This window comes from Aspergillus versicolor (genome assembly GCF_001890125.1).
Source record: "Aspergillus versicolor CBS 583.65 unplaced genomic scaffold ASPVEscaffold_16, whole genome shotgun sequence".
Taxonomy (NCBI): domain Eukaryota; kingdom Fungi; phylum Ascomycota; class Eurotiomycetes; order Eurotiales; family Aspergillaceae; genus Aspergillus; species Aspergillus versicolor.
The window spans coordinates 504,217-526,303 of record NW_024467539.1 but is presented as its reverse complement, the minus strand read 5'-3'; the positions used below and the strand labels follow the sequence as shown (position 1 = coordinate 526,303).

Here is a 22,087-nt window from a genome sequence, read left to right as displayed (position 1 = left end):
CCCTCTGAGGCCGGAATTGATACCGGCCTCAAGTCATTATAAGAAGCCCCTGAGTTCCTGCCAAATTACCTCTCCCTTTCATCCTTCCTCATCAGAGAAAAAACCAGAATAGGTCTCTGCCCCAACTTTCTGTCTGTTTTCTTCAACACTTCGTCTGAAGACTCTTTTCCTACTCCCAACTGCCCTCGCCTCTTTCTCATTTTTATACCATGTCGCCTGCCAAAGTGATCTCAAACTCCCCCACCACCCTTGAGGCTTTTCCTCACATTCATGATGACCCTGCCACACTACCACATTCTATTGACCCCTTTACTGTCACTACCTCCACTGGGTTCCTGCCTTACCTCACTTCCCCAACAACCCTCCCAGATGTCTTCAAGCCTTTGATGTCACTGCTTGCTCGCCTCCCGGTCGTCAAAGATGATGGGAAGCCTGGTCTCTTGGCCACCTATGAGCTAGCCCCAGCTGTATTGGAGGAGCTCCCTGACTTGACTGATGAGGTTGATAAGCTGGTCACCGCGGATGGAGCGTTAGACCTCTACACCATCATGGCCGTCTTTCGGGACTATTCCTTCCTTGCCTCATCCTACCTCCTTGAGCCCTGCTGGAAGAACTGGTGCACAGATCCCGACAACGGGTACGGGTTGGGTCATAAGGTGTTGCCCAAGGCTGTTGCTAGACCTTTGTATCGCTGTGGACAGATGTAAGTCCGCTGCCCCCTGATTTATCGACCTCTTAATGGCTAATGTCTAACACTAATTCTATAGTCTGAACATCCCTCCTTTCATGTCATATGCTGCCTCGTATGCTCTATTCAACTATACCCTTGAAGACCCGTCTAAGGGCATGGTCTATTCCAACCTTCGTCTGGTCCGAGCATTCGAGCGTGGTCTCGACCCTCGCAGCTCTGAAGCGGGCTTTATCCTGACTCATGTTGACATGGTGAAGGACACACCTGGCCTGATCAAAGGTGCTCTTCAAGTCATCGACACGCTTGAACAAGGAGGCTCTCGATCGGCTGTTAACGATGGGTTCCGGGACATCCTAGCTTCCATGGAGAAAATTGAAGCCGGTATGGAAGATATGTGGGGGAACTCCAAACCGTCCGAGTACCTCCACTTCCGTGTTTTCATTTTCGGCATTACTTCTCAATCTATGTTCCCCGACGGTGTCGTATATGAGGGTGTCGAGGACAATAACCCTTTATTCTTCCGTGGCGAGAGTGGTGCCAACGACAGCATAGTAAGTTCTAAATTTCAAAGAATGCAGGGTGAAGGATAAATCACTAATCTGAGAAAAAAAAAATAGATCCCACTCTTGGATCATCTTTGCCAGATTCCCATGCCTAAGACACCGCTCACGGAGATCCTTCACGAATTCCGCGCCTACAGGCCTCTCCCGCATAGAACCTTCCTTACTCACGTCCGTACCAAGGCGGAGGAGGTAGGCGTCCGTAACTTCTCCCTTCAGGATACCGAAACTGCTATCCTGTTTCTACGAACATTGAACCATGTGCGAAGCTTCAGGTGGAGGCACTGGCTATTCGCTAGAGAGTACATCATTCGTCGGACTCCCCACCCTACTGCCACTGGAGGCAGCCCGATTGTTACTGTGAGTTAACTTAAACATCCTCCGCTCCTGGGGCAAACCTATTTGCTAATTTAGATGAATAGTGGCTTCCAAACCAGCTCTCCGCAGTCATGGAGTTGATGATGTCCGTCTACGACAGCGTACTTGCGCCTAACAAGGCTCAGGGTACCGCAGGGTATGATGCTTCCTGCCAGAAGCTAGTTGAGCCTATGATGGACGTCGTGAGAGATCAGAAGGTGAAACTGGCAAAGGAGGTTGAGAAATGGTGCCAGGAAAGAGGCGTTTAGATAGCGAAGGTGTTCGCTTAGTCTCCCCCCCGTCTTGTTTTTTTCTTTTCATTTACTAGATCAGTTTTCAAGTACGGCCACTGAAAAAGCGGCTGGTTAGCCAATCAAAATTTTTATTCCTGGAAGGCTGGTATACAACTAATTTTAGACGTAAGCTTCGCTCAAGTAACAATAACAAGTCCTTTAGACCGTCCGTAGTCAATAGCATCGGACGAAATTCCCTCACACCCCTTGACATACAAGCATTCCACATTTGCCGTATCCTCTGCCATCTGCGAATCTGCAAGCGCCTTGATTGTAACACCCGTGATGTCAGTATACGCCAAATTAAGAACATTCAACGACCGCACTCCCTCAACTAAAACAGCAACAGTCGAGTCCTGAACCCCCATGACATGTGCAAGATTCAAAGTGTTCAGATGCGCACCATGCTCACGGAGAATCGAAACTAGTATCGCAGCCGGAACCCTGAAACAGCTATCGACATGCAGCACTTCCAGCGGCGCCCCCGCGTTCGCCACAAATGCCATTAGGGTCAGATGTGTGACCCAGGGGACGTCGCTGAATATAAGTGTCGTTAAATTTGGGAGGTGAAGGGGTTGGAGTTGCCCGTTGCTTTCATCTGTGGTTGGCGTAGCGAAGGGGAGCGCCTCGATTGCTGCGCCACCGCGGATTCGGAGGAATTGGAGAGTAGGTGGGAGGCCGAAGGTGCCGCCGATGTAGAGGCCGCTTATGTCTAGTTTTTGAAGGTGGGGGAGGTCTGCAGGGTTGAAAGACGGCGGATAGGGGACAAAGATTTTGGGGTTTGAGTGGAGGCGGAGCTCGGTGAGGTTTGATATTGGGAGCGGGGTTGTTGGGTCGATTAGGCGAGGGATGTAGAGGGCTGGGATGTAGTTTTCGTGAACACCAGACTCAGTTGTGCCGAGCGTGATGCTTTGCAAGTTGGGGAGGGCTGGTGGCCAGTGAACGTCGGACGCGCGAGACTTTGTAGCATTATGGATCTCGAGGCGTTCGAGCTTGGGGAAGCTGGCTAGCAGTTTGGTGAGCGTAGATTGAGGGATGGTAGTGTCTGAGGAGACTAAAAGAGTTTTAAGCTTCTTGCATCCTTTGAAGAGTTCGTAGATGTCGTTGGGTGAGGAGGGTGACAGGATCTGAAGGTGTTGGAGATTTGGGCAACGACTGATATACTCCAGAACTTTCCGTATAGAGGCCTTGGTGAGGTTCGCCACAATGGCTTCTGTGAGCATGGCCTTGGATCGCCGGATGTAGGCTAGAGCAGATGACCAATGAATTTTCCCGCGTGCCCCAGAGAAATCAATACGCATCCATAAATCCCGCATTGATGAAAGGAACCGATCCCATCCTTTTGAGACCCGTAAGATAGCCCTGTTCAGGTCAGAGAAGTAGAGCCAAGCCGGCATAATTACTTACACTATCTGTTTGAAGTCAAAATGCTCCAAAACCATCCGCGCTATTTCAAGCGGGAACACGGTGAACGGATCATAGCATTTTGATACCAACTTATCGTGCAGTTTCGAGTGCATTTGCTCCAGTACCTAGGTCAGATTAGCATTGATGTTTAAGGAGACACTGCGAGGTATGAAACAAACCTGACGTCGTGGATTATCCTTTGGTAAGGTTTTCAACGCGTACGCATACACTTCACGAGCCTTCTCGGGCTTCCCATCCAGCAATAGCGCTTTGGCACAACGTAGATATCCCTGAGACCGATTAGCGGAGAATGGAAATATTGAGCCGGGCGCTTTCTCACTCGTTCATCTTGTTTATCTTGCTTTATCATTTGCCTGGCATCCTTCAGAGCCTGTTCATACCGTAGGAGTTTCGTGTATGTCGCTGCTCGATTATCCAGCACCGAGAGTGCATCTACATCAGGACATTTTAGTGCCTGAGGTATCGAAGTCAGAAAAGTCACCACGACTTGTCGAGTTGCGAAAAGCCGCAACGCAGCTAATGGAATGACAGAATACAGGTATATTTACCTCCGTGAAGGCACGTAAAGCGCCATCCAAATTACCCTGGCCATACAGATTCTGGCCCTGCCGTTGGAGCAGCGCGGCTTCTCCTACATGGCGGTCAACAATACTCCGCATTACGTGTTCAGACATCGAAAGGATTACCTCGAGAGCCCATTATCAGCCATTCACAGGAATTGCAGCTAGCTTTCTGAAGATCATTGTGCTGAAAGCCGTTGAGATCTCCAAATGATGGAGTGTGGTCAACCTGGCAACGGACGCCACAGAACGGGCGGGGGAAAGCGGCTTTGGTCTGCGCCGCCACCCCGAGAATTAACGGTGTTTACATTCTTCCCCTTTCGGTGGTTCGAGATCACATAATTTTGTATCTCAACAAAACCTCATCCGAGGACATTCCCCTCGGTTTTATTTCTACTTCTACTTTAATACCTCAGGCTGCTTGCAGGACAAGCACGTCCGTTCATCATGGAACCGCAGGGTGATCTGCATGCTGCTTCCACATACATTAATAATGTCTTACTGGCCCGGGGCCTGGTGAAGACCGGCCGACCGATTGATTTCGCAACCCCAGAGAATGAGGAGGGCGGGGTGACGAGCACAATGGCGAGGATCATCAACCTGGTGAATGATTTGGTTTTAAGGCGAGATGTAAGTTTCGTCCTTGCGCAATGCCGGCGTTCCCGACTGACGGAACTCAAAGCGCGAGGCAGAACATCGAGAGAACCTAGCGACAACGATCCGGACGCTACGAGCAGAAGACTCTCATAAGACTGTGGAAATTGTATGTGCGAAGGACATCTAATTCTAGGCCAGATAGGATTAGGTGGGTTACAGGGCTAAAACGCTGCAGGAAAAACTCCAAACGAAGAAATCGGAATTATCGCGATCGCTAGCGCTGGCCGAGGCTCAGGAACGAGCATTGAAAACCAATATGTCGAGTGCGGAAGCAACCGTTCGAGGACTGAAGGACCAAGTCCAGCGCATGAAGACTACCGTGCAGCAAGTCCGGTCCCAGTGCGCCAACGATATTCGCAAGCGTGATCTCGAGCTACAGAAACTGAAGGCCCACCTGGCAGACCGACAACGAGGGAAGCGCGACGGATTGGGTGTGACCACCATCAATATCAATCCTGCCGCTAGCCAGTCATCTCGGGCCCGGTATCCATCAGGGGGTGAGGGAGTTCACGATCCGGGATACAGCTTGAAGGAGGAAACGAATGATTTTCTCACACAGTTGTGCCAGACTCTTAGTGATGAGAACGATTCTCTGATCCTCCTTGCACGAAACACCGTTGATACGCTGAAGGAGGTACAAGGATTGTCGTCGACAGAAGATTCGGCCGCTGAGAATGGGCACTCACACGGGACAGCCAGTACAGGGCCTCAGAGGTCAACGCATGGCGGCCCTGCTGTCACAAACCTACCTGCGTCGTGCGAAGAACTATCCGGTGAAATGGAGCAGGTGCTCGAGCATCTACAAACACTACTCACCAATCCGTCATTTGTACCGCTGGAAGAGGTTGAGGTGCGTGATGAAGAGATCAAACGACTTCGTGAGGGCTGGGAGAAGATGGAAAGCCGGTGGAGACAAGCAGTCACCATGATGGACAGCTGGCATAAGCGGATTGCGCAAGGCGGAGGCTCCATCCGGGCGGAAGAGCTTCGGATGGGGCTGAAGCTCGATGTTCAGGTCGACTCGGGGCACTCTCGAGTCAGGGACAGCGATGTGGCCATGCACTCGCCGATTTTCGAAGACCAAGAAGATGAAGAGAACGAAGATGAGGATGAAGTTGAGTGTGAGGAAGAGATGACAGAGGCGGCGCCCAGTCGCGAAGACACCGCTCCTCCTCCAGAGGAACAGCCTCAAACTAGCGCCAGCCGAGCTCTAAAGGAACGGACCGATAACGCGACGTTGGTAGCGCAGCCGCCGCGGAAAGGGGTGATCTTTTCTGACGGAGACCGTAAATCACCGTCTAAACACCGGCAAGAAGAGGACGACACAATGCCAATCAAAGCCCATCAGTCAGATGCTGTGACACGAAGGCCATCAAGAAGACGGGTTGAGCCCAAGGGGCCACGTCCGGTAAAGTTCGAGCAATGCATCTGTGCCAACTCTAGCTAACCATTGTGTTTAACCGTAGGGCCCCTCTCGGATGAGTGTAAGTCAAAAACTGGCGGCCGCTGAAAGCGAAGCTCGTGCGGCTGAGCAATCGCGCCGCGAGCAAGAGAGTCGAAAGAGGAGCCGTGGGGGCAAGATTGCGCGAAAGAGGACTGGGGACCGACGGCGGAGCACGTTGACGACCAATGAGCTAGGGGAGCTGATGGGGATGAAGTAGCATCATATACCCATTGCATTTTCGTTCTTCACTGTTTAATATTTTCGTGTTTGTATTGTTGGCCAAGAATAGCAAGCTGGTAATGAATGTGACGGCATGGAACTCACAACCTCGGTAATAAGCGCCCCGTCGGCTGTCTCCAACTTCCATACATATAAAACATCTCCGCATTTTCAATGCAGACAACGGTACAACCACCTCCCTCGCGCAATTGAATATTTGTCTACGAAAATTCCACAATGCCCGACACATTTACAGGCTGGGTAGCACACGACCCAAAATCCCCCCTCACCCACGAGCCCTTCACCCCCAAGCCCTTTGAAGAAACCGACATCGAGGTCCAAATCTCCCACTGCGGCATCTGCGGCAGCGACGTCCACACAATCCGCTCCGGCTGGGCCCCAGCAGACTATCCCTGCGTCGTCGGCCACGAGATCGTCGGCACCGCAACCCGCATCGGCACCGCCATCCCCTCATCCAAGAACATCAAGCCGGGCGACCGCGTCGGCATAGGCGCGCAATGCTCCGCATGCCTACGCCCAGACTGCGAGGCCTGCGCCGACAATGAAGAGTCCTATTGCCCCAAGATGGTGGGCACGTACAACTCGCGCTACCCGGAGGGGAGTAAAGCCTACGGCGGGTATGCGAATCGGTGGCGGGGGCCGGGACACTTTGTCTTTCGCATTCCCGAGAAACTGAGCAGTGAGGAGGCGGCGCCGTTGCTTTGTGGGGGTGTGACGGTTTTTGCGCCGCTGAGGCGCTTTGGGGCCGGGCCTGGGAAGAGGGTTGGGATTGTGGGGATTGGAGGACTAGGTCATATGGGCCTGTTGTTTGCGAAGGCGATGGGGAGTGATGCCGTGGTGGCGATTTCGCGGTCGTCGGCGAAGAAGGCTGATGCGGTGGGTGAGACGCCGGGGGGTCTGGGTGCTGATGACTTTATTGCGACGGGGGAGGATAAGACCTGGGCGAAGAAGCATGCGCGGTCGCTGGATGTGATTATCTGCACTGTCTCTGGGGAGAATATGCCGCTGGCGGGGTATCTGAGGCTTTTGAAGCGGAATGGGGTGTTTGTCCAGGTGGGAGCACCGGAGGAGCCACTGCCACCGCTGCGGGCATTCTCGTTGATTCAGAAGGGTGTCAAGGTGACGGGGTCGACGATTGGATCTCCTGAGGATATTCGAGTGATGCTGGAGTTGGCTGCTGAGAAGGGAGTGAAGCCGTGGGTGCAGAGGAGGCCGATGGAGGAGGTCAACCTGGCTTTGGCGGAGATGCATGAGGGGAAGGCCAGATATCGCTATGTCTTAGAGAATGCGAAGACGGGGAAGCTGTGATTGATTGACTATTGGTGTGGCGTTGGAGTAGGTAGACTGCATGATATACGATATACCGGCGTGATGAGTTTAGAGAGTTTGTGGCCATGGACTTGGAGAAACGATATACTAGAATACGTGGAGAACAGAATAAATACCATACTTAACCCACTGTTTAGTTGCAGTCAGTACATACGACCACAGGGTGTGGAAAACAGGGCTTCCCGTCCGCTCAGCCGTACTTAAGCCACACGCCGGCTGGTTAGTAGTATGGTGGGTGACCACATGCGAATCCCAGCTGTTGTATGTTTTTGTTTTTGAAGTATTTTGCCTGTCTAGTGAGAGGCCTGTGAATTACGTTGTATCCAGGATGCAGCATCGTGTGTTTAATAAAGACAAGAATGCTGATCGGTTGAGGTCCTGGCAGGAGTGGTTGTTGTTATCCAGAATACTGATGAATGATCTTAATTAGGAATCCACATGGCTATCTATTTGAACATAAGGTTGTTTGCTCCCTGGTTGCGTAGACTGGTCTATCAGCCAGGCAGGCAGGTAGGGCTCCTGGGACACGTGATTGACGATGGAAAGACGGTATGAGCAGGAGACAGTTAACAGGGGAAACAACTTTCTGGACTATATCATAAGCCTGTAAGAATTGTACGTCCTCTACTCAGTACAGAGGAGACAATGAAAGTTACAGTGTATGCAATTGAAAAATGACATTGGCAGGACTAAGCATACCCTGGCCATAGTACAACCACTAAAAACAAAATTATATCCTAAGCAAGCTCCGCATAAACACCCATCTCCAAAGCATTCGTCAACGCCGCAAACCGCGCATCAGCGGGTGAGATAACCTGGGTAAACGTGGTCGCAGCAACGCCCCTGGCACGATCAATCCACCAGAACAGATTCGGCCGGCCCGCCCACTGCAGCGATCCAGCAGAGCGCTTGCCAGGGATTGAGTCTAGATAGACGGGACCGCCCAGCGCGATCTCAATGTTGGTTGCTTCCATTGCTGCGGTCGAGAGGAGGGACGCGCGCAGCGGGCCGGAGAGCAGGGCTTGGAGCTCGGGGACGTCGGCCGTCTGGGGGCGGAAGATCTCCTCGATGCTGGAACGGGTGATGAGGGGAGCGCCGTCGGCGAGGATCATTGAGAGGAACCGAGTCCAGTCGCGGGGGGTAGACCAGATGCCATGGCCGGCGCAGTCGTGGAGCGCGGGGATGCGCGAGAGGGGCTCGCACGGGGCGAGGCTTTGGTCCTCCGTGCGTTGGTAGGTGGGTACGATACGGCGGAGGAGCTCTGGGCGGTGCTCTGGGTGGAAGGTTGTTGAGTCCATCGCGAGAGGCTCCCAGACGTTGGTGCGCAGGAAGTCCTCGAGGGTGGTGTCGTTGATGCGGGCGACGAGCTCGCCGGCCCAGTCCATGCCGGAGCCGTACATCCAGCCCTCGCCGGGCTCGAAGAGGAGCGGGTAGGTCTTCATGGCTTCCTGTGGGGGGTTAGATCGGCCATATTGGTGAGATTGGGGAAAGGAAGGGGCTTACGAAGTCACTGTCGAATGTCTTAGTAGTGATGCCGTGCTGTCGCGCCCACCGGGGCAGCCCGGGGCTCTCGTCGTAGCCACAGCCGCTTTGATGGCTCATCAGCAGGCGCAGGGTGATGGGCTTGGTGCGCTTCTTGGTCCGGTATTTCCCATCGGCGTCAACGCCGTCGAGGACAGGCAGGGAGCATAGGTCTGGCAGGATGGACGCCACGTCGTCGTCGAGGGAGATCTGGCCGCGCTCGACGCAGATCATGACGCCTACCGTGGTGATGAGCTTGGAGAGGGATGCCATGCAGTAGAGCGAATCGAAGTCGGCGTTGTCGCTGGATCCTGGCGCCATCGTGCCTTCGGAGAGGCTGTAGAGTTGCTCGCCTGTGGAGGTTAGGGTTGAGCGTGACATGGAAGGACTTGAAGGAGATACATACCCTTGCGGCCGACAACAGTGCACACGTATGAGTGCATGACGGGCTTCGGATCGGCAATGGCTGCTCGAACTGCCTGCGTGAACTTGTCCATCTTGGTCTTTGAGCCGTTGCTGACGACGACATCTGTATGAGTACGACCATTGGGCGTACTATCAACACCATTGGCATCAACACCATTGGCATCATGACTAGAACCATTGGCCACAGCATGCCCATTCACCCCGTTAGTTTTCTCCTGCGATGTCCCATTCACTCCGTTGGGTTTCTCCTCCGTGCCATTCGCGGCCGGCAGCGCCTTGTTCTTGAGAAGCGTCTCATACACCGTCCCAGCGAGACTCTTCGGAGTGCAAGCTGGCGCAAGCAGCTGCAAGAAGGACATACCGACCCCAAACCTCTGACTTAACCAGTGAATCAGCTCACTACCGGACATACTATCAAAGCCAAAGTGCGAGAACGGCCGGCTGATATCGATATCCTCGGGAGGAATGAACAACAGCTTGGCCAGACGCCGCCCAATCGCCTCCGCAAGGACAATAACCGCCTTGTCCCGGTCATCAGGGAGATCCGCGATGAGCTGGTCATCACCGCTGCCGTCGGCCGCTGCATCGCCATGCCCGGCTCCCCCAGCGGCAGCCTTGCGCGACTCGAGCGTCGTGACGAGCAGCGCCGAGCGCCGGTCCTGCTCGATCCGACTCACCTGCACCATGCTGAGGTCGTGCTTTGCGTACTCCACCCCCGTGAGGATATGGCCCTGCGTCAGCGGGTCGAACTGCTTGGACTCTGGCTGTGTGTGCGTCGTGAAGCGCTCAAAGTGCCGAATGAACTCGGACTCCTCGGCCTCGATCAGGCCTGATCGCAGCAGGTTCTCCGCGTACTCGGGCTTGTTGTTCAGGGTGCCGACGCCCTTGATCGGGCCCAGCGAGACCGTCACAGCGGGCAGTCCGTGGCGGATGCGCTGGCGCACGAGGTTGTCGAGGACGGTGTTCGCCGCCGCGTAGTTGGCCTGCGAGATGTGCCCGACATATGTGACGGCGGAGCTGGTCATGAAGAAGAAGTCGAGGGCAGCGTGGGCTTGGATCGTCGCACGGTGGAGGTTCAGGGCTCCGTGGACCTTGGGCCGCACAGCGATGTTGAACTGGTCCAGGGTCATGGTGTCGAAGAAGGCGTCTTGCAGGACCATAGCTGCGTGGACGACGCCCTTCAGGGGCCCCATGGAGATGGCTTGCGCGACTGCTCGCTCGACATCTTCCATCTTCGAGGCGTCGCCTTGGATCGTCACGATGTTGACCCCGTTGCTGCGTGCGCGCTTGCAGAACGAGGCAATCTCGCGCTTCGTCTCGCTCGACCGGCCCAGGAAGACGAGGTTCCTGGCGCCTCGTTCGATGAGCGAGTCGGCCATGCTGTGGCCCAGCCCTCCGTGGCATCCGACGAGCAGGTAGCTGGACTGGTTGTCGACACCGCGTGGCTGGCGAGCGCCCTTTATGGTGATCTTGTTGTCGGAGGGCCCGTACGTCAAGACGACCTTGCCGATGTGCTGGCCCTGGCCGAAGTAGCGGAGGGCGTTCTCCATCTCGGTGATGTGGAAGGTCTTGTCCAGTCTGATAGGCGTGATGCGGCCCAAATCCAGGAGGCGCATCGCATCGGACAAGAGTCTATATATGTTAGCCATGGACATCCAATGGTCTGTAATCTGGCATACCTCTGCGCAATGCGTGGCTTCTCCTCCAGAACCAAGTTCAGGTCGAACGAGAAGAAGCTGATGCTCCGGTCGAAGACGTGCAGCCCCATCGAGCCCTTATCCAGCACATTTCCTCTCCCAACATCAACAAACCGTCCACAAGGCGCCAGACACTTGAGCGTCTCATGGAACCCAGGCCCGGAAATTGTCGAGAGAGCAACATCCACCCCCCGGCCCTTGGTCTGCTTCAGCAGTGCGTCCTTATACTGCAGCGAGCGTGACCAGAAGATGCGCTCCTCCGGGATGCCACACTCTGATATCAAGTAGTCTTTCTTCTGCTGCGTCCCAACTGTCGCGTAGATCTCTGCGCCGATATGCTTCGCATACTGGATAGCCGCCAGACCCAGACCACCCGTAGCGGCCTGGATGAGCACGCTCTCGCCGGCCTCCAGCTGCGCCAGGTAGTCCAGAGCATAGATGGCCGTGCCATGCGCGATTCCGACAGTGGCCATCGCAACGAGGTCCGCGTCGTCCGCCAGCCTCAGACACTTCTGCGCCGGGCTGCGCAGGAATGTATCATAGTGGCCTCGTTCTAGACAGATGACCTTGTCGCCGGGCTGCAGATGCGAGACGCTGCGTCCAACCCGCGCAACATACCCGGTGCTCTCGTTGCTGGACTTGACGCTCTCGAAGTTGCCCATTGCAATCACGTAGTCCTGCACAGTCAGTCATTCATCACCTCAATACTGCATGTAATGAAGTACGCACCTTCATATTCAATCCAACCGCCTGGACTCTAATCTCAACCTCCTCATCCCCCAACGCCATATCACACGTTGGCCTCTCGCGGAAATACACCGTATCCAGCAGCCCCGGCGTCCCCATCGCAAGCTGCACATTCCCCTCAGCCGGGAACTCCTGGTCCGCACGCCCGTCACTGCCCGTGTCGAGCGTGAATTCCGAGTTCAGCGCCATATCCGGCGCCACGCGGCAGATGTGCAGGACGCCGTCCTTGAGCATAAAGTCCGTCTCGCAGTCGGCGCGCGTGGTGGCCGCCGCGACGGCCACACTGGCGGCTGTGAGTGTCCGTGCAACGGCGGGGACGTGGCTGGCGTGGCTGGCGTTGGTGTAGTCGAGGTCCAGTGCTGCGAAGCGCAGGTTGCGTGCTGAGTGCTCGTTCATCAGCACGGTGTTGAGCCCGTGGGCGAGGGCTAGGGAGGGCGAGCGGCCCGAGAGGAGGTCGCCGCCTGTGACCCAGAGGATGCTGGAGGCGGAGGTGACGAGGCGCTTCAGGCCGGAGAATTGCTCGGGGCGCATGTCTGTTAGAATGGCGGTTTGGACTTCCTCGAGGACGAGGTAGGCCGTGTTCCTTGAGGTGATGGTGTCTTCGGGCTCTGGGAGGGAGGAGAGGGTGTAGTGGCTGATATTGCTGGCTGTGAGTTTGCCCTGGACTAGGAATTCCTGTTCGATGGCTTGGGCGAGGGTGTCCTGAGGGGATGAATGGACCTGTAACGTTAGTCAGAATAGTCAGAACAGTCTGGGGGTAAGATACGTACAATGACAAGATGGTCTATATCCTGTTCTACCGGCTCAGCGGGGGTGCTGGCCACCATCACGCTCTCCAGGGCCAACGGCTCAGGGAAATCAGTCAGGACCATATCCAGGCCCTTGAAGCCCGACACGTCGAGCTGCTTCTCCCACGACTCCAGGCTCCGGAAGGGCCCTAGTGGACGCTCCGCATCCACGTCGTCCAGACACTCCCAGAAACTCGGCAGCGTGCCAAACGCAAACTGCACCGGCGTAAGACTCTCCGTCTTGGTGATCTCCAGCATGACCAGCCTGCCTCCCGGCTTCAGCAGCTTGCTGCAGTTCCGCAGCAGCTGGTCCGTGTTGCCGGGGGCGTGCATCACGTTCGACGCCAGGATGAGATCGTAGGCCCCCAGCTCGAAGCCCTGCGATGCCGGATCCGCAGACACGTCGAAGGTCTGGTAGATCATGGGCGGGTACGCGCTGAACAGCTCCTCGGCCTTTTCGAAGAACGCCGGCGAGATGTCCGTGAATGTATAGTCGCGGTAGCGCTTCGCATGGTGGTGATGGGGGCCGGCGATATCGCGGTCGTACGCATTCAGCGCGTCCAGCGCAACGCTCGTGCAGCTCCCTGTGCCGGCGCCGACCTCGAGCACGCGCATCGTGGGGTTCTTGTGCGCCATGATATCGATAACCGAGGCGAGGTTCTTGCGTGCTGCGTCGTGGATCGACCCGTCTGCGTACACGCGCGCCAGGATCTCGGCCTGCACGGCGAGGTCGATGCTCGACACTTTGCCGGCCATGATCTCGACCATGTTCTTATACACAATCGCGTTGAACTCGAGCTGGGGGAAGTCCTCTGGCAGCTCGGCCAGCAGCTGGCTGATGCGCTGCTCTCGCTGTTCTGGACTGAGCCTCGTGGCGTCTGGCTCGCAGAGCACCATGCGCCCTGCAGCTGCCTCAGTCCTGACATGGCACAGCCAGTCGTAGAACCCATGCGTCCACTTCAGCGTCGGGTCTGTCGAGAGATCCTCCCTGCGGACCATATCCAGTGCACCGCAGACATACAGCACGGTCACCGTCTCCAACCGCGTGCGGATATGGTGCACTTCATCCAGATAGGCCTTGCCATCCGCAGCCTGGAAGTCGCTGTGGTACAGTCTATGCGCGCCATCCGTATCCAGGAAGTCGATATCCGGCTTCCAGTGCATGCGGTAGTACGGCTCACGCCCGGACGAGTCCTGGCTCATCTTCTCCTGACTCCCCTGGTTCTCGAACTGGCGCCACTTCACGTTCCTTGCAGAGATAATCTCAAACCCGCTCTCCGTCGTCAGCGCAGAGTGCGAGCCTCCGCTGCGCGCCCCCTCCGTCCAGGCCACACTGTCAATCAGCCCTGGCTCGTCCTTGGCCCAGCCCGCCGGGCTGATGGTCATTTCATCAATGAAGACCGGGATCTGCGTAGCCTCCTCGCGGTCCGCACGGCTCGTATACACCGACGCCACGCGGCCCTGCAGCACCGCATCAATGGTCAGCGGGTGGATAGCATACCGGGACTCGCTAGAATTGGCGGCATGCCGCTCCGCAGTCTGCAGGATATGGGCCCTTGCACGAGCGCGTGACGCACTAGGCAGGACTTGGATCTCGTCGATGACGCGGAAGCGCGGCCCGAAGTCGAATCCGCGGTATCTGAGGCGCTCGTACCAGGAGTCCTTGGAAAAGGTCTGCTCGAAGACGGGCTCCTCGGTCTCGTCGTTGAAGGGCGCCTTGGGCGTTCGTTTACCGTGCGTGGACTCGATCGAGACGATGCCCTGTGCGTGCTCGATCCAGCGGCCGTCGGCCACAGAGCAGATCTTGAATTCGAGCCGGTTGAACGCCGCGGAGGCTTCGGTGGGCCGCAGGTTGATCATGATGTCGGCGGTGCCGCTGGCTGGGAGGACGAGGGCGGCTTTGATGGTGACTGTTTGAAGGTGGAATTTGGCCTCTTCGAAGGAGAAGGGGGGGCCGCCTAGGGCTGTGTCTTCGGCGAACTGGGCGGCGGCTTCGACGGCCATGGCGAGGTACGCTGCGCCGGGGACGATGATGGCGCTTCCGATCTATACATAGTATGGTTTAGTATGTTGTATGTGTGTTAGGGCTTGGGGAGGTAGTTGAGTTTTAGTATGTTTATAGGGGACATACCACATGGTCTTTGATCCACGGTACATCGTCCAGACGCAGATAGTTCCTCCACACAGGCTCCATGCGGTTTCCACCAGGAAGACGACTGCCGATGAGGTCGTGGCGAGGGTGCGTTGCGAACTTGTAGTCCTGCGTGGCCCGGTTGACGATCAGGGGGTGCTTTGTCTCGTGGTTCCAGGGGTACTTGGGCAGGTCGATGAGGACCTTCGATGGACGGTAGACCAGATGGCCGTTGACATGCAGCATATTGACTGGGAAGCCCTTGATGAACAGACTGGTTGCCAGGCGCATCATGTCCTCTTCGGCGTCGTGGCCTCGCTCGAGGGTCTGCTCGTAGGTCACTTTGGCTGCGGTGCCCAGCGACGCATTCCAGATGTCCTGCACTTCTTGCGAGGCGATGATCTGCTTGATGGGGCCTTTGAGGGCGCTATGAGGCTGTTCGAGTTACAATTAGCAACACACCAATATCAACATCTCAAGGAACGTACGCCGATTTCAATCACGCAGTCGACATGGCGCTCCTCTGGGCCGAACTTCAGCCCTAACAGCTCTTTCATCGCAGGGTCAAACAGCACCGGGCTCTCCAGGTTCGCCTGCCAGTATGTGCCATTGATATCGCCCGGCTGGAGATGCTGCAGAGTCACCGAAGAAACCATAACAGGTCTCTCACCCTCAACAACTGGAGCAAGAGCACGCACGGCACCACCTTCATTGCCCGCCTCCAGAATGGCCTCACTATACGCAGACCCAACCTCCTTCATACTCGGCGAGTGATACGCCTTCCCACCCGTCGGCAGCTTCTTGCACAACGCCCCCTGCTCCTTCAAGACCCCATGCAGCAGATCAATGCGGTCCGTCTTGCCACTCAGCGTGACGCTCTGCGGCGAGTTCACGCACGCAACAACCACATCGGAGGCTGGGATCTCGTTGCGCGCCAGGAACGCCTCAGCTTCCTGTGCGCCCATCGCAACAGCCATCATTGCCCCGGGCGCCTGCGTGAGCGTGGCATGCACACCGCGCAGGTACGCCGCGACAATTGCCTCCTCGGCCGTGATGAGTTGCGCTGCGTACGCGGCCGCCAGCTCGCCGGACGAATGCCCGATCGTGGCCTGCGGCTTCACGCCCCATTCTTGCAGGAGGTCGACGAGGGCGATCTGGATTGCGGTGCAGATGGGCTGGGAGAAGGAGACTTGGCCGATTTTGCTTGTTTCGGCGGGCTCGAAGAGGATTTCTATCATACCATGTTAGTGCATTCACTTAGAAGGGGTCAGCGGACTAGAGGTCCAATACGCACGCTCGAGTGTCCAGTCCGGACGCTGCTTGAGCTGGGATAAGGCCAGGTTCAGCTTCTTGAATGTCCGCTGCACGGCCGGATAGCAGTCCAGCAGCTGGCGGCCCATCTCAGCCCATTGAGCGCCCTGGCCGGTAAACGCAAAAGCAATGACCGGGACGCTGTTGTTCGTACGCCCAGTGACAGGCTCTCCCATCGTCAGAGTGCGCGAGCTCCCTCGCTCAATGGGGATTACACCGCGGTAGTGGAATCGTGTGCGACGGGCTATCATGGTATGCAGCAACTCGTGGAAGTCATACGCCTGGCTGTCCACGACGGCCGTCAGGTTCTTCAGGCTCTCACGCATAGAGTACTCGTCATGTCCTGTGACGGGCAGCAGGAACCGGTTCTGGAGGATTGTGCTGTCGGCATCTACAGTTGAGCCCTGACTACAGGGGTTTTCCATCCCAATGCTGCGGAAATACTGATCGACTCCATCAATCACGACGTGGCCGTTCGCTCCTCCGTATCCAGACGAGTTCACAGATGCTCGCTTTGCCTTGTCCTTTGGCCACGGCGTGTTCTGGGTGAGTACGGCCAGCGCACCACCCTTGAGATCCACTGCAGCACGTCAGACCAAGCCCTATCTATATCTATGCTGCAGCTGCACCATCAGTATCAAGAGAACTCACACGCAGGATTCAACTTGGTAACCCCAATCGTCCCCGGGATCACCCCATTCTCAATCGCCAACGCCACCTTCATAATACTGGTAATCGCCGAGCAGGCCTCACCGTGCCCAACCTGCGGCTTCGTCGACCCGATATACAACGGCTCGAACCACTCGCGGTGGGCGCCAAATACATTTCCTATCGCCGTTGTCTCGATGGGATCGCCCGCGGGCGTGCCGGTGCCGTGGCACTCGACGTAGCCCACGGCATTGTAGTCCAGAGGCCCGGAGTGCTCGTAGGCCGTGCGGATGGCGAGTTCTTGTGCCTGTGCGCTGGGGAGCGTTATACCGTTGTTTTTGCCGTTTCTGTATCATCAGTCAAAGCCTAACAGAATATATGTAGAGAGGACTTACGCAGTCAAGGATGACCCCCGGATGACAGCGCGGATGGGGTCGCCGTCGCGAATGGCGTCTGATACGCGCTTCAGGTACAGCACGTTGATTGCCTCGCCGCGCGAGTACCCGTCTGCAGAGGTGTCGAAGGCGTGGCACTGTGCACTCGGCGACAGAGCCCCGATCTGCCCGATGGCGAAGTGGTATTCGAGGGTGAGGATCAGGTTCACGCCGCCGACGAAGGCCGCGGGGATCTCGCCGTTGCGCAGGGCCTGCACGGCGAAGTGCAGAGCGTACAGCGTTGATGAACATGCTGTGTCCATGGTCACACTGTCAGACACTTGTTAGTAGGTGTATCTAGGTAGGATGCTAGGGGGAATGACAAACCTTGGTCCGTGGAGGTTATACATATAGCTCACACGGTTACTGATCGTGGTCCTTCCCATGCCCAACACAGCCATGCCCTCAATACGCTCTGGCTCCTTGAACGCAAGCGTCTCATAGTCGCTAGCAAAACTCCCAACATACACACCCGTCGTAGAGCCAGAGACATCCTCCAGGGTAATGCCTCCCGACTCCATACACTCAAAGCAGCATTCCAGCAACCCGCGCTGCTGGGGGTCCAGGAACTGGGCGTCCGTGGGATTAACGTTGAAAAAGCCGGCGTCAAAGTCCTCCAGGTCATTGGAGATGCAGTAGCCTTCCTCGTACCGGATGTTTCCCGGCCGCCCTTTCTGCGGGTTGTAGAAGGCTTTAGGGTTGAAGCGGCTCTCGGGGAAGGGAGCACGCGTGAGTTTCTGGCTCATCAGCAAGTCCCAGAAGGACTGGGCGTCTTGCACGTCTCCGGGGAGGCGGCATGCTAGGGGTTGTTAATATAATCTAGACGGATGGATAGGATGGACTTGCCCATGCCCACGATGGCAATGCCGTCGTCGTGAATGTCACTCATTTTCCTCAGCTAATATTCAATCTGCAGTTCTCTCTCTCTGTCAAGCAGTGTCAAGTGCCTGCTGAGGGTAGACAGTTGCTGGCAAGTAGGTTTATATAGATATTAAGCACCCGGTTGCTATAGATGGCCTCTTCCCTCACGGAGCAAAGCCCGCTGGAAGGAATTGAAGCATGTCCTGCTAGTGCTCACTCATCTAGAACCGTTGGAAGGGTGTTTTTTGCAAACAACCCGCGTTCCAATGCATGTCAGATCTCACAGACAGGGTTGTCGTTCAGCTCCCAGTCTGGTCCAACTCTGGAGCGGTCTTTTGACTCTATGAATGCCTTCGATATCAGGACTCCGGGGGCCAAACCAACACTCGCCTAAGTCTGCGGACTCGATTGGCCAAGCAACACTCAGCTCGCAAGAAGTGAGACCTGTCGGCGGGGGAGGATGCTGGCGGTAATGGCGGGTTGGTCCTTGTCTTATCCCCTTGCAACTGCCGAGACGGCGTGGAGAGTGCGGGATGGCTTTGCTACCTTGATACAACTCTAGATGCAGGGCATATTGAGTCATGTTCGGCCAAGAGCTGATGCATGCTCCGTGGCAGAGAAAGTCTACCTGCAGTTCGCTTAATATCATGCCGTCTAGGCTTCACGTCCGCGTCAAGATCCAAGTCTTCAAGATCCAATTCTAGCTAGATAGCCAGTCATGGTGAGGTTCTCAGGAATTAGAAAGAATGGTCCTACCCAGGCATTGCATGAGGCTCAGAAGTACGGCAGAAGTACCGACTGCGGGTGGCCTGATTGATCCCTGCTCATTGTTGGAGTCATATTGATGTGTATGCAACGCTGGAGACAGATGGCTGACCACCGGCTGTGCATGGCTTTTGGCCCAGCAGTATAATCTCCAATCCAACACAAATCGAAGCATGTAGAAGCGATAGGCTGGTGATTTTCGCTCATCGAGAGCTCCAAGTGCTGCCTGCACGCCAATACAGCTCGCAATCTATCGATTCGACGGGACGCCCTGGATCATGCAGGACTGGGTCCCTCGTAGCAGCCCTCGCAAGACTCACCGATAGTGCAAATAAGCACTAAAAGGGGTTTCTATGCGGGTGGCTGGCCTCGAATTCTGGCTAAAATAGCACTACGACTAGGCGCCGAGCAGATCAGCCTTGGCTCTGTGATTCGTGGAGGGCCAAGTGCTCGAATGGATTACTCTTGCGAGCAATAGGTACTGTCAAATCTGCGTTTCTCTTGTTTCTCTCGTTTCTCCAGCCGTTCTGCGTTTCTCTCGCGTTCTGGTGGTCTTCGCGGAGAGCAACCGGGCGACACGTACCCTGGTCGGAAATGCGTTATGAAAATTTCAAGCGCTAGACGTGTTTGTCGTTTTGCAGAGGGGATAAACGAGGGGAATATACTCCCGTTTAGTCTGCTCTGTCGGTGGTTGCGACCTGATATGTAGCAATATAAGTATATAAGTAGATTATATAGTACCTGTATGTGTCCTGGACTTTATCAAAACTACATCCACAATGGCGTTTCCCGAAGATAACAGCCTGTCGCTCATCAGCATCGCATCGCCTTTGACATTGACTGGATTCAGCACAATAGCCCTATGCGGTCTCTTCCTCTCGCGGCTCCTCGCTCGACGGCGTGCGCAAAGCAATGATCATGCAAATGCAGATGCAGATGCAAATGCAAATGCAACCCCCGGCCGTCTCCAGGCCTTCCTGCTCTTCGTCTACTGCTGCTTTCTCAAGCCCCAAGGCGACCGAAGCACCCAGCAGGGGTTCCTGGAAAGCTTCTACAAAAGGCAGGCCGCTGTGTATGACACCACCCGGGACCGCCTGCTGCAGGGCAGGACCGAGATGCTTGCGCTGGTCGCCGCACAGCTCAAGGCGAGGCCTAAGAGCGAGCGTGTCTGGATAGATGTAAGTCACCACATCACCAGCCTTCAAATTGTTGGTTAAATGTCCTGACATCGTGCAGGTTGGGGGCGGGACGGGATGGTGTATAGAGGCCATGGCGGCCTTTGTCGATGTCCCCGAGTTCTTCTCGACTGTGTTTATAGTCGATCTGTCGCCGTCGCTCTGCGAGGTTGCCAGGCAGCGGGTTCGTCGTCTGGGCTGGAAGAATGTCCAGGTGGTATGCGAGGATGCGAGGACGTTCTGTCCACTGCAGAAGGCGGGTCTGATTACCATGTCGTACAGTCTGTCCATGATTGTAAGAGCCGCTACAGCGCTACTCATTCGAGCAATCGTTACTGACCAGCTCAGCCGGATTACTATCCTGTGATAGACTCGCTTGTCCACCTCCTCGCCGTCGACGGGGTGATTGGGGTCGTCGACTTCTACACGCAGTCTGGCCGCGAGTTCGGGGCGCGCAACTACACTGGCAGCCATGCTGGACGACACGTCAACTGGTTCCTGCGCAGCTTCTGGCGGGCCTGGTTTGAGCTGGACCATATCTCTGTTGATGCCGCGCGCCGGGACTATCTGGAGTTCAAATTCGGCACGGTCCTTACTGTCAACGCGCGCAACCAGGGCCTGGGCTGGATCCCGTATTATATCTGGCTGGGACGCAGGGAGAGCATGCAAAGTATAGACCAGGCACTGAGTCCCAGAGACTTGGACATCGCGGTCCAGAACCGTGCAGCGAAACTGCCCCTGCCTGCGGCCTTCTACCAGAACCAGCCCTGGCGGGCTCACTATCACGACCAGCTGCCCAAACACACCCAGTTCCACGACGAGTACATCTACGCCTTCACCTGGGAAGACGCACGGCAGGACCATACTCTACTCAACTTGCACGCAGACGACGTGGTCCTCGCAATCACCAGCGCCGGCGACAACATCCTCTCGTACGCCACGAAGAGCCCAGCCCGCATCCACGCCGTCGACCTCAATCCCGCGCAGAACCATCTCCTCGAGCTCAAACTGGCCTGCTATGCTGCACTGCCATACGAGGACTTCTGGCTGCTCTTCGGCGAAGGAAAGCATCCTAATTTCCGCCACCTGCTGCTCAACCACCTCTCGCCGCATCTCTCCAGCCGTGCATTCCAGTACTGGCTGGCGCGCGTCGATATCTTCGAACGACACAACATTCGAGGGCTCTACGACACAGGGGGATCGCGGCATGCTCTCCGTGCCCTCCGCTGGACGGCTCGTCTTCTCCGCTGCCGCACTGCAATCCGCCAGTTTGTTGCTGCCGCGAGTCTCCCCGAGCAGGCCCACACATGGGAAGCCCTACTCCGCCCAGCCCTGCTCTCCCCGCTCCTCTGCAAGCTGGTCGTCAGCCAGGAATCCTTTCTCTGGAGCGCTCTCGGCGTGCCAAAGAACCAACTTGCCATGATTGAGGCTGACCATAGAGCCACTTCCACCTCCCGTGGTGGGGGGTCTGGTCGCTCGCAAGCCGTCTGGCGCTACATGATCGATACCCTCGACCCGGTAGCCCGGCAGACCCATATTGCAGAGGATAACCCGTACTACTACGTCTGTCTAGCCGGGCAGTTCGGCCGGACGTGCCATCCAGAGTATCTCTCGGCCAAGTCCCACGCTCTGCTCTCGCAGCCAGGCGCACTGGACAATCTTCGCCTCCACACGGACGAGATCGCGGAAGTCCTCGCGCGGATCGAACCAGCGAGTCTAACAGTTGCAGTACTCATGGACAGCATGGACTGGTTTGATCCGGGGGCTGACAGTGCCACTGCGCAGGTTGTCCGGCTCAACGGTGCGATGAAGATGGGGGGCCGTGTATTGCTGCGCTCTGCCGCGTTGAGACCCTGGTATCTTGCGACGTTCACGACGCGCGGCTTTGCGGCTGAGTGTGTTGGGCAGAGGATGGAGGGGATCTGTATTGACCGGGTTAACATGTATGCGTCTTGCTGGATCTGCACGAAGGTGGAGTTGGCTGTAGACAACTGGACAACTAACTAGACATGGAATGGATTGGA

The 22,087-nt window shown here is 56.2% G+C and overlaps 5 protein-coding genes across 5 annotated transcripts; 3 read left to right on the top strand and 2 right to left on the bottom strand.

Moving 5' to 3' along the window:
* Positions 1 to 209: 209 nt before the first annotated feature.
* ASPVEDRAFT_57692 (indoleamine 2,3-dioxygenase family protein) lies at positions 210 to 1,877 on the top strand (the record flags this gene model as incomplete). Its single annotated transcript, XM_040815372.1, has 4 exons — positions 210 to 703; positions 768 to 1,242; positions 1,309 to 1,611; positions 1,674 to 1,877. 4 exons carry the CDS (start codon positions 210 to 212, stop codon positions 1,875 to 1,877), a joined length of 1,476 nt encoding a protein of 491 aa, XP_040674435.1.
* A 161-nt stretch (positions 1,878 to 2,038) lies between these two features.
* ASPVEDRAFT_57691 (Leucine Rich Repeat domain protein) lies at positions 2,039 to 4,028 on the bottom strand (the record flags this gene model as incomplete). Its single annotated transcript, XM_040815371.1, has 6 exons — positions 2,039 to 3,263; positions 3,309 to 3,433; positions 3,488 to 3,598; positions 3,649 to 3,783; positions 3,878 to 3,960; positions 4,016 to 4,028. The coding sequence occupies 6 exons, from the start codon at positions 4,026 to 4,028 to the stop codon at positions 2,039 to 2,041; spliced, it is 1,692 nt and encodes a 563-aa protein (XP_040674434.1).
* Positions 4,029 to 4,215: 187 nt separating this feature from the next.
* ASPVEDRAFT_66559 (uncharacterized protein) lies at positions 4,216 to 7,538 on the top strand (the record flags this gene model as incomplete). Its single annotated transcript, XM_040815895.1, has 5 exons — positions 4,216 to 4,519; positions 4,572 to 4,652; positions 4,722 to 5,954; positions 6,013 to 6,115; positions 6,466 to 7,538. Exons 1-5 carry the CDS (start codon positions 4,337 to 4,339, stop codon positions 7,536 to 7,538), a joined length of 2,673 nt encoding a protein of 890 aa, XP_040674433.1. The 5' UTR covers positions 4,216 to 4,336.
* Positions 7,539 to 8,142: 604 nt separating this feature from the next.
* ASPVEDRAFT_409283 (uncharacterized protein) lies at positions 8,143 to 18,277 on the bottom strand. The gene is made up of 13 exons (XM_040812236.1): positions 18,109 to 18,277; positions 17,590 to 18,061; positions 17,224 to 17,532; positions 16,832 to 17,175; positions 16,164 to 16,760; positions 15,358 to 16,100; positions 14,870 to 15,304; positions 12,721 to 14,784; positions 11,933 to 12,670; positions 11,186 to 11,880; positions 9,487 to 11,138; positions 9,063 to 9,433; positions 8,143 to 9,007 (listed from the first exon to the last, which is right to left on the bottom strand). Exons 1-13 carry the CDS (start codon positions 18,149 to 18,151, stop codon positions 8,297 to 8,299), a joined length of 9,174 nt encoding a protein of 3,057 aa, XP_040674432.1. The 5' UTR covers positions 18,152 to 18,277; the 3' UTR covers positions 8,143 to 8,296.
* Positions 18,278 to 19,667: 1,390 nt separating this feature from the next.
* ASPVEDRAFT_57688 (class I SAM-dependent methyltransferase) lies at positions 19,668 to 22,070 on the top strand (the record flags this gene model as incomplete). The annotated part of the gene is made up of 4 exons (XM_040815370.1): positions 19,668 to 19,788; positions 19,819 to 20,066; positions 20,125 to 20,358; positions 20,412 to 22,070. The coding sequence occupies 4 exons, from the start codon at positions 19,668 to 19,670 to the stop codon at positions 22,068 to 22,070; spliced, it is 2,262 nt and encodes a 753-aa protein (XP_040674431.1).
* Between the last annotated feature and the right edge of the window lie 17 nt (positions 22,071 to 22,087).